The 17,797-nt window shown below is 43.5% G+C and overlaps 1 protein-coding gene across 2 annotated transcripts in view; it reads right to left on the bottom strand.

The window, feature by feature from the left end:
* The window catches only part of Arhgap26 (Rho GTPase activating protein 26), a 386,442-nt gene that overhangs the window by 56,312 nt on the left and 312,333 nt on the right, over positions 1-17,797 (bottom strand). Inside the window, exons 20-21 of one of the 2 annotated variants that reach the window (XM_059245982.1) lie at positions 16,411-16,561; positions 12,438-12,891 (exon numbers count right to left, since the gene is read on the bottom strand). In XM_059245982.1, coding sequence (XP_059101965.1) covers positions 12,612-12,891; positions 16,411-16,561 — 431 coding nt within the window. In that variant the 3' untranslated portion in view covers positions 12,438-12,611. Of the gene's footprint in view, positions 1-12,437; positions 12,892-16,410; positions 16,562-17,797 lie in introns of those variants that run through there. The other variant, XM_059245984.1, reaches the window with a different exon arrangement.

Below are 17,797 nucleotides of genomic sequence, written 5' to 3'. Positions count from 1 at the left end.
TCCTGATTAGACCCCCAGCTTTGCCCAGACACTTTCAGTCTCTTGACTGCTAGGTGAAACCAGGTCATCTCCACAGTGGAGCATAGGTAAGCAATCTTCACAGAGAAATGGGGCTATCGTCTTCTTAGGCAGCACAAGTTAGCTTAACTGAACAGAGATTGTGTCTTCTTTTTCTTATTTACTTCAAACTGCTGTATTTCTACATGACTCCAGAGTGGAGCAAAGCATAAGGCTTTGCAACACACCAACAGGAGTCTACATGAAATCACACTGCTCTCCTGTTTGGGGGCTAACACACTGATTGCATATTCAGATTCTAGATGAGGGTCTTAGGTTTCTCTGAATGTTTTTGCACATAGAGATCTAATCCTTCATGAGCATGCCGAGTTTGGTGGTTTATACTATAAGCTTGCTTGTATAGGGCAAACCAAAAGAAAAAAAAAAAACAAAAAGCAAAAAACCAGGGCATACGGTGGAAAGCTGGCTCAGACCATTGCACCAGGAGCATTCAGGTCACGGCTAAGCAAGTCTCTGCTCGGGTTCAGAGCTGGCTGTGTTTGGAGGACCGATTCAATGCTGGCTTTACTAAGCCTCCCTTTGTGTCACCCTTGGAACTGGTACACAGTTGAAACGAAGAAGCTCCAGGAGCTGACATTCCTAGAAGCGGAAGAAGAACCTGGAAAAGTCAGCTAGGTATGCAAAGAAAAACAGCAAGCAGAGTTAGCTTCCCCCTCACACTGCACTCCAGTAGCTGCTGTGCGCCCAGGATCTAATGAATTCATGCTGAAACTCAAGGTGGAACCTCAAAACTGACTTGTGAAGAAGGGAGAATTTAATTGAGAATTTCCTTATGGACAAAGATGAGAAGAAAGCCCCTAGCCTCACACAGAGCCGTGGGTATCGAATGCAATGCAGTGGCGAAGCTGCTGTTTACTGGCACAGCATGTGACTTGTCACACTTTCCCTTCTACAGAAGGTCAGAAAACAATGCCATGGTCTGAAGTAGATGTCACTTTAACAGGATGCTTGGTGTAGGGCTTAATAGAGGAAACTCTTATGATTTTTGCCACTGCAAATATCAATAAACTGCTACTTGGAAGGAAGAAAACAGTGTTAAGTGTGTAAGTGTGTCCTGTGGAAATGTTAGGAGGAATAGGCATTAAAGATATCCTCTATTCAAATGGCAGGTTCCAGTTTTCCATTCTTTTTTATATTTTTTTTTCTTTTTACATTATCCTTTAATGCAAAAAAAGTCTGAGGATATCAGAAATATGGGAACCATTAGAAATCCAATGTCTGATCTCTTTTAAGCTAGGGCTGGACAATCAGTAGGTTCTAAGAGGTAGGAAGCCTCTTAGTGAATGAGATAAGAAAGTTGGGTGGGTCATAAATTAGAACTCTTCTCCCCAATTGAAGCAAGCTGGACCAACGCACACAAGCAAAATATCAACATAAAAGCAGATGGGAGAGGGCTGGAAACCCTGCACACATGATGTACATTTGTAAAGATGCTTCGTTCAATGTGAAGGATTTCTGTGTACATGATGAAGCTGCTCCTCCTACTGAACTGTAGCAGTATACTGTCATGCATGTGGGTCTGGTCTCCACATCTGGACAATAGGGATCTGAGCTGACAAAATAAGTTAGCTTCTTCCACAGAGCCTGGAACAGTGACATTAGCAACTAATTTACTGGGAAGGGATTATGTGTCAGACCTGGCAGATTCTGGATTAGTGAGTGCTCCAGGATGCAGTAAGACCACAGCAGCAAGTACTTCACTGGTGGTTCCTTCCTCCACAGGGAAAAACAAGATGAAAATAAGTATGCTGTGGAGATAGAAACATAGAAAAGAAAGCAACTGCAACTGGTGTGTGTGTGTGTGTGTGTGTGTGTGTGAGAGAGAGAGAGAGAGAGAGAGAGACAGAGAGACAGAGAGAGAGACAGAGACAGAGACAGAGAGACAGAGACAGAGAGACAGAGACAGAGAGACAAAGACAGACAGAGAGACAGAGAGAGAGAGAGAGAAGGTCTGAAGACTTCCATGGGGGCAGTATGTCTGTGTTGATCACATCAACCACATCAGTTAATAACATGTGGATCTTGCCTTTAGTGGGTGCTGTTTCCAGGATTCCCATGGTTCTTACTGGATTGCTGACCTCCTGCCAATTTGTTTTCACTATGACAACGGAATATTGTAAATGCTGCCATGGGATGACTAAGGACATATCTCTTCTAATTCCATTTTCAGACAAAAGGTAAAAGAAGAATGGGGAAGAGGATGTGTGTAACTGAGGGTGGAGGGTCTGTTTCTCCCCAGAAGCATATGGAGTTCCACTATGAAGTCTGGAGTGTGAAGTACAACCTCTAAATTCTACTGGATGTAGGCTTCCTCTGAGATGTGTAGCCCACCAGTTCATCTGAAGCAATCCCTCTCCCGATTCATCTGTGGCGTTGCCAACTTTCTAGCTAGGTCCTTCAAGTGAAAGTACACGAGCAGTGGGCCTTACTTATCCTTTCAGAGATCTGGCATGAGGACGACTTGTCAAGTCCATCCTACATTCTAGCCTGCAAGTTCCACCTAATCAAACCTCAGCTTGTGAGTTCATTGCTGGACAAAACAGAATGAACAGGACTTTCCAATTTGCTCAAAAACTAGGATGCTTTCCATTCGATTTCAGTACCTTAGTCATGAAAGTAACAAAACAAAAACCATTTAGTGAGTATCGCAAACACTATCACCTCTCTTCTTACAAGAGAAGGTGAAAGGGTTAAAAATTTACGAAAATGTCCTCCTTCCATGACACTAAGCAGGTGATCTCATTGTGCTGAAGGCAGGGGATGGTGATGAATGCAGGTTATTTGAGCAGTGTGTCTGAGGTTACCAGGGCAACTGCTGACTATTATTGAGTAACTCTAAGGTGTCTCCATAGAGGTCAGGAGTGAGGGCTTTTTCCATTATACATTCGACTTCAAAATGGAGCTTTTTAAAGGAAATTGGGTAGATGCAGATGGGGAATGGCAGATCAGATGAAGACACTATATATAGCCCAAGATAAATGAACTACTTCCATCCAGAAGTGTTGGCTAGGCCTTGGGAGGGACTTCATAAGTAGCTGCCATGGTGAAATATACATTTTGCTTGTCTAAGTTACAGCTTCCCAGTTTTAGCATGAACTCTGACATAGTCTTGAAGCAGGGTTCTAACTGAATCCACTCCACTCAACTACCTGAGAAAGTACTCAGTTTTCTTCATAACAGATTTCCTGTGCTGTTACAAGCCCCTGCTTACCAACCTGGAACCCTTGACAAGCCAAAAGAAGAATCACAGGGCCACTGGAAGAACGAATGAATCAATGGGTGAACTTCATTTATAACCCTTAGAGCAATGCCTTCCTGGTGTAAGACATATTGTTCAAATCCTCACTCAGCTTACAGTTTAAAGGTAGAAACAGAATTACTTCTCACAATGACATACTTCAAAGGTTTAAAGAATCAATAAAAGGTGATTTCAAAACTAAGTTCATCTATTTTTTAACTGAGGTTTTGACCAAAAACACAACACATGCAAAAATAAAAAATAAATTTATTGACTATGTAAGGTTGGTGTTGACATGAAAAGTTGTTCTTTCTACCATAAACTCTCCACCCAGCTGCTTCCTTCTAAGATAACCAGACAGATTTATTCCACTCTATCTTCCCAGAAAAATTTCTGACATGTACACATACCTGTTTATGTCTATACTCATGGGTTCTTGCCTAAGTACTGTTACATAATGCACATGGATTGTTTTCAAATCTAGCTGTATATCAGAACCACTTAGCTGCACCACTTAGCTCCACCAGGAGCAGTTAATGGACCAACTAACTGATGCTGCTAAAAGGCTGGTGAACTACAGCTATCTTACTGTGCACCTCCTTCTCCCTGAGTGTACCTCTGCAGGCTGATGGGTCCCAACACACAAAGCCCTGACTCCCTGTCCTGCACTGGCTACTCTTCTACACTCTGATGCACTGCCAGCTTTCACTGGTGGGCATTCGGCTGCTGGCACACTGTGCTGAATGGCATGAATCACTACTTGATACCTTTGCCATCCTGCGTCTTTCTCTGGGAGCAGCCAGCATGGGTCTCAGCGGCAGAATTTCCTGAGTTTACCAGTAAGGTCCCCTGGCAAACTACCAGGAGAGGACATATAGGGCCCAAGCATGTCTTCCAGTCCCCTGAAGTCACTTCCTCTTAGTTTTGTCCCTTGATAAGGGTCTCTGCTCCTTTCACAGCTCTGACTCTAACTCTTCCCAGAACTTGTGGGTTCTGATTCTGTATTGGCTATTTGTCTCACTGAAGTGAGAAAATCCCTGACAAAAGCAGTGGAAGGAATGGCGGGGGGAGAGGGAGGGAGCTAGGGTTTATTCTAGCTCACAGTTTGACTGGATAGTCCACGGTGGCAGGGACGACATGGAGGGGGGAGCCTGAGGCAGCTGGTGCCATTGCATCCAAGTCAGGAAGCAGAGAATGATGAATAGTAATGCTAAACTCACTTTCTCCTTTTCATTCAGTCCAGATCCCAGCCCATGGCCCATCTCAATGAATCTAAACTACATCATGTCTTAAGGACAGTACCTGGATGCATGTCTTCTAGATGATTCTAGATCTTGTCAAGTTGATGATCAGTATCAACCATCACAGGTACCATTTTCCCTCCACATCCCTTCAGCCTCAGGATGGTGACCGGCTGGTGGTCATGAGCCTTAGTGTCTGTACAGTCTCAGGTGACTCTCTTGCACTAACACCATTATAAAGAAACCCTCCTTAAATTATGCTGTTTTATTTATATCCATGTCTCTTCTTAGGACTGCAAACATTCCCTTGGATAGACATCTCTACCTTTATCGCTCTGTGGACAGCATCATCTCTTTCCTCTGACGACACGTTAAGTAGAAGCAACAGAAGCAGCCATTTTATCCTTCTTCTGAGCATTTTTGACAATATCCGTGGGGTCACCAGCTGTCTTGCTTGTAAAGAGTATTTGGGGTGCCATGGAGGCAATGTCTGAGCCAACACACTGCTTCCTTGTGAAGGAAGTTGGTAGGCACCAAAAGAAAAGCTAACAAGTGACTGAAATCCCACATTTCAGAATTTTTTTTTCTTCACAAATTGTTTTGCTTTTTGCCATAATGGCAGTCAAATTAACACAGAGTCAGAAGCTGCAGAGGAATTCCTGAGGCTAAATTGTTCCCTGGTGAAGACTTGAAACCTCAATTAGTTTCTAACCTAATTACTGTAGTTCCAGTTGGCTCTACCCAGAGAAACAACATGGTAGGTGGCTTGACCAGGCTCCTCCAGGAAAACACGTACATCTGTTGTACAAACACCTTAAAGCTGATCTTGTAATAGAGAGTGTTTCTTCGCATTCCACCGCACTTTATTATTTGTATTTAGTCCAGTTTTAGATATTTCATTTCACTTTTAAAGTTGTCTCAACATTTTAAATCTGGGCTGCTTTGTGTCACATCAGATGGAAAACAAAAGCAAGAGCACAGAGCGTGCATCTGCCACTGCTGAATGAATCAGCATTGGAAATGTGTTGGCGAAGGCAAAGGATGAGGTTAAAAAGTCATGTGTCAGGCCAGCAGTGGTGATGCACAACTATAATCCTAGCACTTGGGAAATGGAAGCAGGGGGATGAAGATGTTCACAGCTTCAGAGATAGAGAATTTAATGTCAGCATGGGCAACATGAAATCCTGTCTCAAAAAATCAAAATAACAAAACCAAGAACTCATATATTGCTTATCAACATGGACATAAACTGCTAAGTAATATCACTGCTGTGGGGACATAATGAGTATAATTACACAAATTAAGAAAACTACAATGTACAATGTTACTAGGTGATATAATCTGGGACCACCTGATTGCCACAGATGCTACCCCTTGTGACCCACTGTCTGGCATATGAATTATACCAGCAAATGATATTTATTGATTGTTTACTTTGAACCATGGAGTTAACTGTTATGATAGCATTATCCCATTATCTCATCTAACTTGAAGGTAAATATTGTTGGTTTGTTTGTGTGAGACAGGCTCTCCCTATTCAGCTCTGGCTGTCCTGGAACTCACTATGTAGACCAGGTTGGCCTCAAACTCCCAGAGATCTACCTGCCTCTGCCTCCCCAATGCTGGGATTAAAGGTGTGTGCCACATGCGTGGCCAAAGGTTCACAGACAAGGTTTAGGTCAGAAATGGTAAATAATACGCCCAACTTTGCAGTCAGAAAACGGCAGAGTCAAGGCTTGACCTCTCTAGGCAGGAGCTATTCAGTTCCTCCCTTCTTCACCCTTTCCTGCAGTTTGGGGAAACACTGACTCTCAGATCTTCTGTCCATGTTCACTGGGATCTACCCTTTTCAGTGCTGCATATTATGAGAACTGTTCTGTCAATACCAGCATCTTGATCAGATCAGATCATACACAATGAATGTTCAATGAAAAGAACCAGCTAGCCTAAGAGTCATCCACCCTCTTTAATGATCAAGAGGCATGCATTTGAGACTGGTTGGCTGGGCTGCACTGAAAATGCGGCTCTGGTGACTCAACAGTGTTCCTCTGAAAGCAGTCCTGCCTTTCCTCTACCACTTAAGGTGTACTGACTTCAGCCGGGCAGGGCTCTGCACAGGCCCATTACTGTCTCTCCTGCACAGGCAATGAGCCAGTAGAGGGAGGATTCAGGCTTAGCCCCCAAGAGCTTTGCAATGAGCTAAATCATGGTTTTATTCTCATGGAAGTCTACTATCCTCATGCCCTCTGCCACTGCACATGGGGGTTCTCAGACTGTAGCAAGGTCAGAGTTATCTGTAAGGTTTGGTAAAGCAGAGACTGCTGGGTACCTTCACCAGAGTGTTTGATCCAGGCGGTCTAGGGTGGGTGTGTGTGAGAGTGAGGATTTGTCTCATGTATCTAACAGGCTTCTGATGGTGCTCAGGATGCTGAGCCAGAACCATACATCGAGCCTCTGCATCAAACTAAGACTGTCCCAGAAGACCTGTGTAACCCAGACCAAGCAAAGCCTCAAGAAGATCCACAGAGCTTTCTAGATCATTAACATAGGGAAGGGGTTGAAAACATGATCCTGGGACTGTTTCTCTATCCAAGGAAGCATCTGCCCCACAGATTCACTAAATTTCTTTCAGAAATCCACTTTAATGTAATTTAGTCCACCCAAGGTAGACTCTGAATCTACTTATGACATCCCCATATTTTACACACACACACACACACACACACACACACACACACACACACACACACACACGGAGCAATGTTTCCAAATCAATCATAAGTGAGAAAAATTATACTGCAGCCTTCCTTCAAAGTCCCCTCAGGGGCACAACAGTGCTGAAAGCCAGGACAAATCCCTTTCCCCAAAGAACCTACCCAAAAGTTATGACTGAAGAAGCCTAACACCCACATACCGATAAAATAGGGTGCCAGGAGGCATCTGAGGACAGCTAACTCAGAATGAAATCCATTCACTGAGACCCTTAATTATACACCGAGGCTTGATGCATGCACGGTACTGTCAAGGCAAATTTGGGAAATTATTTTAGATGACTGAATAAGATTAGTCAGTCTACAGAAAAGACTCAGCCCCTTGATATATTTGAGTTTGTAAAGGGGAAAAGAATATGTGTGAGGTGAAGCATTTTTCCATTGTGATCCCCACGTTGCTGAAAAACAGGGATATGGTGGGGCACTGGGAAGGTGCCCATCCGCCCTTCCAACACTGCTCTGCTGACAGGCCATAGGAATCCAAATGTTGCTCACTGCCCTGGTGCATGAGAAAGAAACTCTGCTGGGTCACCAAAGTGTGATGGCTGCCTCGAGTAGTTTTTATATTATAGAAATGGTGACCAGCTAATAACCAAACATGTTGATCCAATAAAATTCAGATGGGTTTAACTAGGCAGGAAGCCCCACCCTAAGCAAGGAAAGCCCAGTGGGGCTTCCAAGTAGTGAGTGAGATCGTGTGTAGGAAAATGGAAAAAGCAGACAGGAGAAAAGGCAACTTGGAAAAAGACAGTAGGCCACACTGGTAACATTCTTTAGCCACATCAAGACAATATGACCAGTCACTCAAGGATCTGTAGCCTCTACAGCCCCAGGAGCTCAAGGAAGCAGAGCAAAGTTCCAGATATGTCTCAGATACAGCAGGGAATAAGTTGGAGTCACCAGGAAAAGACTATTCTATTTTCAAGTTATTCTCCCACGTTTGCAGACAGAAGTCTGGAGAGGCCTTTCCTGCCTGCAGGTAGATGAGTGGCAGAATCTTCAATCTAACAATGAGATCTTTCTCTACAGAAGGCCGGTCCAGCCAGAGGAAAAGTCCTCTCTCCAAAGTCCACAATCCAAAAAGTGGCTAATAGCGACACTGAGAAAATCCCAGTTGTACATTCTGGTATAACTATCTTGGCATGTAACAACATTGAGGATAAAATTCCCCTTAAAAATGCCATTGATGAACACTTATCTAGTGCATATTATTCATTTTGTGAATCATTTGGTCTCAATTAATAATAGCTATGCATATGCTCATTAGGTAGCACAAGGGATTTGAAGGTTTCTAGATTTTTCAGGAATAGGAGTGCCTACCCAGGATGGTTTTGGGTTAAGGTGGGTCAGTCCCTCACTGCAGGAAGCCAAGGCAGGAAGGTGAGCAAAACAGTGGGGGTCATTTTTCCACAAAGCTAAAGTGTATGTCAGGACTGAGGGAACAGAGAGAACAGACTGTGTGTGCAGAGGGAGAGTGAGCTCCAGAATAACATTAACAATAGCATTGATCATAGTGGGAATGTGGGAATGTGCTAAGAGTGGTCTAACCAATGTTCATGCCACCTTTCTGTGGGGGTAAAATCACCTTATATTTGCAGATGCAGAAACTCAGGAAGAGACAAAGTCTCTTTCCTCTTGTCCTTCAATCCGTCTCCTTTACGTTCTCTTTGGTTTTCTCTGCAGAACTCACTGATTCTTTTCCTGTCTCTACAAGAACATACAATCCACATAAGCAGAAACTACCTTGCTTCCTTTTTCTTTCGGGGACAACGTGTGTGCTGGTATTGAGCCCAAGGCCTGGTGCACGCTAAGCATACCTTGCTGCTCTTTCTGCCCCTTCTTTACATTCTCTGGCCCTGTGTTTGCAAATGACTATACTTTCTTTTTGTTTTTTTTTTTTTATAATTGTATATTTTATTTAAATCTAAAAGTTACAAGTTACAAGTAGGTTACAGCGATCCCAGGATTCCAAGATGGCAACAGCAGATGTGAACTGAGCGTGGAACCCTCCTGAGCACAAAGAAAGAAAGTGGCTTCTTGCTTTCCTTTTATGTTGCTAGAGACCAGGGAGGGTGAGCACATCCATATGGTTCTAGCCACTGGCACCATCCAGGTCTTCAGCTTATTTCAAAAAGCAGTTCTTTTTTTTTTTTACATTTTAAATTTTTTTTATTTTATAATTTAATTTTACATATCAGCCACGGATTCCCTTGTTCTCCCCCCTCCCATCCCCCCACTCCCCCCATCCCACCCCCCATTCCCATCTCCTCCAGGGCAAAGACTCCCCTGAAGATTGAGTTCCACCTGGTAGACTCAGTCCAGGCAGGTCCAGTCCCCTCCTCCCAGGCTGAGCCAAGTGTCCCTGCATAAGCCCCAGGTTTCAAACAGCCAACTCATGCACTGAGTACAGGACCAGGTCCCACTGCCTAGATGCCTCCCAAACAGATCAAGCTAATCAACTATCTCACTTATCCAGAGGGCCTGATCCAGTTGGGGGCTCCTTAGCTATTGGTTCATAGTTCATGTGTTTCCATTCGTTTGGCTATTTGTCCCTGTGCTTTATCCAATCTTGATCTCAACAATTCTCGCTCATACAAACCCTCCTCTTTCTCGCCAATTGGACTCCTGGAGCTCCACCTGGGGCCTGGCTATGGATCTCTGCATCCGGTTCCCTCAGTCATTGGATGGGGTTTCTAGCACAACAATTAGGGTGTTTGGCCATCCTATCACCAGAGTAGGTCAGTTCAGGCTTTCTCTGACCATTGCCAGTAGTCTAGTGTGGGGGTATCTTTGTGGATTAAATGACTATACTTTCATGACTCACAACACCTCTACACAGTAGGTATTCGATCGATGCTGGCTGCATGTACCCTGGTCAAACGAATAAAATCTAAGTAAAAGTGTCCAGAGATATCCCTGAGCAAGCTTCCCCCAAATCTCATCTGAGAGCGAGTAAAGCAAACGCAGGAAAGCCTGGAGTGCTTCACAGAAGGGTGCATGCATCCTCTAGAGCCTGCTGGCCCACAGCTTGCTGGGCCTAGTACATGAGGCCGCCTGACTCTGGCAGAATCTGCAAGCATTTAACATGTACACATCTTTGAGATCAACGGAAATAATTAGGAAATGCATATGTGCACGTGTCTTCAGATGAAAAGATGAGAAAAGCCATCTTATTTGTGAGATTACTGGCCAGTGAGATACTTTTGGGGGGTAAGCACCACTCAAACAGCCAGAATGCCTAGGCCAGCCTCTGCCATTGGTGTGACTGTCTGCATCCTTCAGGCTTCTTTAAATCTTAACATTCTCCCTCCATCCGACCAGTCTGAAGAAAGCATATGCCTAGCAGTTTCTAAGTTGGTGGCATTAATGTGACAACTAATGTCGTCCATGGTGGGCCACCCTCTTACTTTTTACTCAGCGTTTGTTTACTTCCCTTTAAAAAAATGTCACTATCTTCTTACAGGCACTGAGCAGATATCAACTTTCTTGATCATTGTGGAAGGAGGGGACTTTAGGAGCCATCTTTAAGCACCTACTGGATAACCTCCATTCGTGGAGATGTACTAGTCTCATTTCTCCTCAAGCCCCCAGGATTGGGGTGGGGATGTTCATGGCTACGGGCTGGTATTTTTGGCCAGTCTATGTTGGTGCCAGAATGAAAACCTAAGGTTTCCTACTTTCCATTTCAATGGCTGAGCCATCCTTCTTCTTGGCCTCAATCATTAGTCCCAGATTTTATTTTGTTTCTTAATTTCTTAGAATTTCATTATGAGATACTTTCTCTCTTTAAAAGGTTCTAAAATCTGAGATGCTAGTCTCCACAGAGCACCCTGCTACAAGTTAGAATATTTCCACATATTTCTGTCTTACCAGGTAGCTCAGTTCCGTACTATACTCTGAGGCCATAAAACCACAGGCCTTGGGTTGGTTAACTTGGTTGTTTACTAAACCACTCTTAAACTTAATGGTTTAAAACAACCATGACACATGACTCATCACAAAGCTATGAGCAGCTTTGCTGTAGATCTTGCCTGGACTAATTCATGAGGCTATATTCAAATAACTGGCAGCCAGGGGTTGCGGTTGGCTAAGACACTCAGCTTCTTTCTGTGATTTGCTATCATGCTCAAGGTTAGACACACTGCTGTACATGATAGCTGGGTTCCAGGCGCATGATGTAGGAAGCTGCAAGGCATTTTAGCCAGGGCTTGGAAGTCATTCTTAGTCAGTTTTACTACATCCTATGGGCCACCTGACCAAGGATGAAGGATGGCCAGATTCTGAGGACTTTAGCTTATAAGGATAGCAGCAATGATTCTGACCCTCATTTAATCTATTGAAGGCCTAGAGGTAGAGGAGTGAGGCATGGAGCAGGTCAGTTCTGAGACTGCAGAATCTGAATGTTGCCTCCTGTCAAGCTTAACATGGGCTCCATTCAGCCAGTCGTCTTCTTTTTGAAAAGAAACTGAAAATCTGTACTTTAAAAAAAGTGTATGTTAATAGAGTTTTATTTTAGAGAAGTCTGGGACTTACAGAAAAATTACAAGAGTGTCCATGTGCCTTCTCCTCTCTTACTCCCTAAGTTTCTCCAGTTATTAATATCTTAGTTAGGTCGCTGTTCTGATGGATGAAGCAATGCTGATACAGTTTTATTAACTAACCCCTCTAGTTTGTTTGGATTCACTCTTTGTGAAAGTCCCATAGGCTTTACTGATTCTGATGAACACAAGGTATCTTGTACCCACCACCTAGGTGCTATATAGGATAGTTTCAGTGTCCTGAAAATGTCTTGACCCTAAATCTTTATCCTCTCATCCCTCTCCCTGTATCCTTGGCAACCACTAATCTTTATTACAAACTCCAGAATTTTGAATTTTTCAGTAAGCTGTGTAGTTGGTATCACCCTGTTGAAGTCTTTCCAGACTAGTTTCTTCAGCTGAACAATATGCATTTAAGGTTCCTTTGTGACTTGATAGGTCATGAAATTGTATTTTTTAAAATTATTTATTTATTTATTTATTTATTTGGTGTGCTTTTGTGTATACACATGCAGGTAAGGACAACTTCTCAGGGTCAGTTTTATCCTCCTACGATGTGGGTCCCTAGGTTAGAACTCACATCATCAGACCTGGAATTAAGTACCTTCACCCACTGAGCCATTTCTCAGGCTCCAGTTACATCGTTTTATTATTGAACGATGAGAGTTCACGGGGCAGAGATACTACACAGTTTATGCACTAACATCTCCTGACAGATATCCTCATTGCTTCCAAGTTTTGGCAATTATGAATAAAGCTGCTTAAGAATCTCTGTGGATGTTTGTGTCTGTAAGTTTTCAGCTAACTTGGTGAAATACCAAGAGGTCTGACTTTGGTCATATGGTGAGGTATATTGAATTGTGTAAGGAACACACATTTCTTCCGAAGTGACCACGCTGCTCTGCATGCAGACCAGCAATGAGAAGCAGCTGCTACCACTGCCATCTTCACCGACGACATCGTCTGTGCTGGGATGCTGGCTGTGTTGATGAGTGCACGGTATCGGTTCTTTGGTTTTCATCTCCCTGTGACACATGATGGAAATATTTTCCATTTGCTTTTTGCTATCTGAACATTCACCATTGGTGAAGTATCTGTTCAGACTTCTTGCCCACATTTTAACTGTGTTTGATGTTTACTTATCCTTGAGTTTTATGAGATCTTTGTGAGTCTTGGATGTTGGTCCTTTATCAGATATGTGTTTTGCAAATATTTCTTTTTCCTAGTCTGTACTTTATTTCTTTGTGTTCTTAGCTTTATTTTTATTTGTTTTACTTTAAAGGAAGTTGTAACAACATTTTCTTTCACAAATCACACCTTTGGTGTCCTGTTGGAAAAGTCACCATCACAGCTGAGCCCATCTAGGTTCTAAGTTGGGTAGCCTAGCATTTCATATTCAGAACTACAATCCACTTGTAGTTAATGCAGTGAAAGTAGAAGATGTGTGTCTAGATTAATGTTTTGTCTTTACTCTCCATGTCCAGAATGAAGTCTGGGTTTTTGTGTGGAGTTTCTCGGTTTCAAAGGTCGGCTAAGTGCCTTTGCCAACCCTGTAATTTCCCCCACAGCACACTTGTGAGCAGGCTGTGTTAATCTATGTTGGATTATCTGGACTTCCTTGTCCCATCTACCGAGAGCTTCCCTAATACCTACCTAGCTCACACTTTCTCTACCTCACTTTTCTCACTTCACTACTTTCATCGGGCCATGTGACCAGATATTCAGTTAACACTGACTCTGAATACATTTATGAGCTGCAAGTCCCATTCAGGTCTGCCCCATGCCACTGTCTACCATTCTCAGCCAGAGTGTAAATTCAGGGAGGGCAAGAACTCTGCTCTTCTGGTTTACCCTAAGCAGCAGGCACAATATAGGCAGGCTTTAACAAGATTTGCTGTCATTTGCAGACCAGCTGGACTTTGGTGGTAGGTTATCAACTGCCCTCTGGTCTTCAGGAGAAGCCTGGATATTGCAGAAAGCTAGGTGAGGAATTGCCCAAGATTGATACACAGTGGCCTTATCCTAGCATGGGTAGAACGGTGGCAACTCTGACTTTGATGTTCAGTGTGGCTTTATGCTCACACCACCACAGGGCCTCAATATCCTAAGAGAACTAGATGCATCATCAGAGTATCAATGGATGGTGAGTAACAAACATGTTTCTTTCATTATGATTTCTACATGGTCATGATGATCCACCAGTGTGCAATGAAACCAGGGGGAAAGGATGAGTAAACTAAAAAGAACAGGTAGTTTCCTAGTGACTGGATCCTCACAGTACACCTAATTAATAATAAGCAAAGGGAATGATAATCTTCCATCCCCGCTCTGGCCACATTTTTGTTTTCATCTGCATCAAATACTTCTAACCATCTCAAAAGAACCAGAGATGGGAGAAGTGAAAGGCTGGGCTGTGACCCAGCCGGACCACCATAGCATGGTGTGCTGAAAGACACCCGAGAACCGGTTTACTCAAGGAAAGCAGGGACTTCTGCTGTCAGGACTACTAAGTTTCCATCTGTGCTCCACTCAGGCAAACTCTAGGCAGGAAAAACTGGGAAGGCAGGAATCAAGGGCATGCTTTGGGCTTAGGAAATGGCCCGTGAACCTGCTGCAGAGTTTGTAGGGATGGCATGGCCTTCACACAGGGATGAGCAGACGCAGGCACCCTGTTAGCAGTTCCAATACATTTCTTGTCTCTACCCTCCAGATCCATAGGAATCAGTCAGCAACTCACTTGGCCTGGGGGCAGCAGTCTTGTGGAAAATAGAGACAGAGTTCTACTCCAATCTCTTCCAAAGACAAACTGGTACAACTATTCCTGATGTCACCCTCCATTCTGGAAAAGTCCTGAATCTGAATCAGGCAGAAAACCCCTAGATTTCATGAAGCAGGCTAAACAATCCCAATAAATAATGAAAGCCCAAATCACATACAGATAACCTTAAAAATATCCCAAGGCCCCCTTTTCAGGCCCAACTAAAAAGACATTTCCCTTTTGCATTTAGCTGCTAAACAATCTCTCGGTACACACTGTACTCAGTGGTGACTCAGGGGCCCAAGCTACCAGCTGCTAAAAGCAAAGATTAAAGACCATTGGTTGGTAAAATCAAGAGTATTAAGCAACCTGGGATAGAAATTCAACTTTGCTCATGCTGAGCAAGCAACAGCTGTAACATATGCTAGGTTGACTTGATTTAAACAAAACGGAGATGAAAGAGCCAAGGAAGGAGTAGGGTAGGAGGTATAAAAGGGGAAGGGAGTCGGAGTCCAGGGTAGGAAAGGGGGCTGAAAGGGGAGCTGAATGGCAAGGGAAGCAGGTGCACAAGAGCTTGAGGAAGCATATAGCAAGGTCAGAAGACTCCAAGGGCAAGTCCAGCTATGGAGAACCAGAGGAGACTCTGTGACCACGAGCTGGAGAGGTTCAACTACTGCACACTCTAAAGTCACTGCCCCACTTCTTGGTGAACAAACACACTGTACACCAGATAGCAGGCCAGCAATTAAACTTGCTGAATGCTATGCTTTAAAGCTGCCAACAACAAGGAGAGCCCTACCTTGCTTAGTGTTCGATTTTACCTCCCTGCCATTACATTTCCTTTATAAACACTTCATAAGTCAGTTTCAGAGTTCTTCTTCTTAAGCATTTACTATCACTTCATTTGTTCTAATACAAATATTGGACCCATTTTGTAGATGACAAGTATCTAAAAAGGAAGGGGACCTTAGAATGCTATCACACAACAGCACACAGAGGGATGGGGAGAAGGTGCTGCTGTCCTGTATTTTCCTGAAGTTGATGCTTCACCAAGGGAAACAACTGTCTGCAGATAGCCTAGGGCTGAGCCTCAATCTGTTTTCACTAGAGAAAAGCAAAGTCAACTGTTTCCCAACTCTTATACAGCTGGTGGTAGAGCATCCAGCTGCTCTGATCAGAGCTCACATTCTTTCTGGAAGACCCTAGCTGACACGATTTATGGGGTGGTCTAAGAAGCATGCTGAGCAATGTGGGTTGAAGTCACAAGACAACTTTCTGGCCCTAGTTGAATAGTTTCTGGGGAGGACTGGACCACTAGCTCAATACTTTATCTTGTCTACTCAAAAGTGCTCAAAGCCCCAAATAGAACAAAAAATTAAATGGCTCTTTTCCTTTTACAGTCTCTAGTGAGAGGTCATTGTTACACTGTTTTGATAACAGGAAGACATAAAGGGCTACTCCACACCAAGTGTTCTTCTGTATGGAAGCAGACACAGAAGTAGCATCGAACATTGTCCAGTAACCAGCACAGGCAACAGCCATCACCAAAGCCATCAGCAGGACAGTGCATCACAGATCAAGGCTAAGAAGCAGTATGTTAAGACTCTTCTTTATGGTGATGATGCCAAAGAAAAAATCCACAACAAATCAGCCAAGTTCCAAGTTCTGGGAGAAGGCTGGAATCATGTTCATGGAACAATGACCCAAAGTCAGGTTGAGCCAGAAAAATTCTGGCAGAATGGATGATCAGAGTCAATGAGAAGCAGACAGGGGCTATCATACTTACAGTGAATTGGGTCGAGTAGGTTTGACCACATCCAGGTTTGGGTCACTGGAGTTCATATTGGGCTGCAGGCTGCTGCTAGAATTAAGGATGCTGTTTGCACTGGAGGATACTGATTCCAAACTGGAGTTGATGATGCTGTTCCTTTGCTCCTCTGAAGAGAAGAAATGATAAAAAAAAAAAAGCCCATATGTATGTTAATAGAATAGGGATAGGCTGCTCCCACACATATAAAAATTTACAAATAAGGAAACTAAATAGAAATATCTGAAGCTTTGAAAAAGTACAGAGGAGCCAGGCATAGTAGCACATGCCTGAATCCTTAATATTCAGAAGGTGGAGGCAAGAGGATTAGTTCATTGCCAACTTGGGCTATTTGAGTAAGACTGTCTCAAAAACAAACAAGTCAACCAAACAATAAAAATGGGACATGAGAAAGAAGCAGATTTAACAGTGGTAAGGGGGGGGGTAGTGAGGTAACTCAGTGAGTAAAAGCACCTGCCATCAAGTTCCAGTCCTTGGAAGCCACAGGGTAAATGGATAGAACATGCTGTGCTTGCATACACAGATACCCACAGATCTACTCTCCTTCCCTCCCTCCCTCTCCTCCCTACTCCCTCTCTACCCCCACTCTCTCAGATAAATACAAAACAAAACAAAGATAGAGTGGGAAAGGAAAGGTCAAAGGGGAACAGGTCACATGGATCTTAAAGCAGAGTCCTCCCTCATGTTGAAGGGATTGCCCCCTCTCCTCGCCACACACACCTTTAGTATGAGCCAGGCTCTTTGCTTAAAACAGCCCTGTGTATCATATGACTCCACCTAACTTGTGCCTTCTTTTGATTCACAGATGGTAAGGACACAGAGACGACCTCATGGACTCCTTGTGTTCAGCCACATTTTCTTCTAAAACCCATGCCTCTAACTGCTTAGGGCATGTCATACCTCCAAATTCACAGCACATCACCACAGACTATCAATTTGGCCATTAATTTCCTTAGAACTCAGCTGGACTAACTTGATGACCACACCCTAGAAACATCTGCCTGCCTCTGGGGTCACACATTTGAGATTTAACTTCAAGTTAATTCTTTAATAAAGAGAGGTGTAAGGGCTGCACAGTTGTCTGTAAATACAAGACAAAAAATTGAACCCATGGTCCAAGCTACTGCATTCATATTTGGAAATTACTAGTAGAGAAACCTGAAGTCTCTCCAAGAGTTCTCCTCTGACTGGCAATGTGGCCTCAGGGACATCCCATTAAATTCTTAAATTCGTTTCCAGTTTAGACTTTTTTATTTTTGTTTTGTATGTATGGGTGTTTTGCCTGTATGTATGCCTGTGCGTCACATGCATGCTCTGCTGGACCCCTAGAACCAGAGTTATAGAC

The sequence above is a fragment of the Peromyscus eremicus genome, chromosome 19 (genome assembly GCF_949786415.1).
Source record: "Peromyscus eremicus chromosome 19, PerEre_H2_v1, whole genome shotgun sequence".
NCBI lineage: Eukaryota > Metazoa > Chordata > Mammalia > Rodentia > Cricetidae > Peromyscus > Peromyscus eremicus.
Note: the sequence above shows the minus strand (reverse complement) of the source record. Positions and strands in the feature narration are given on the sequence as shown.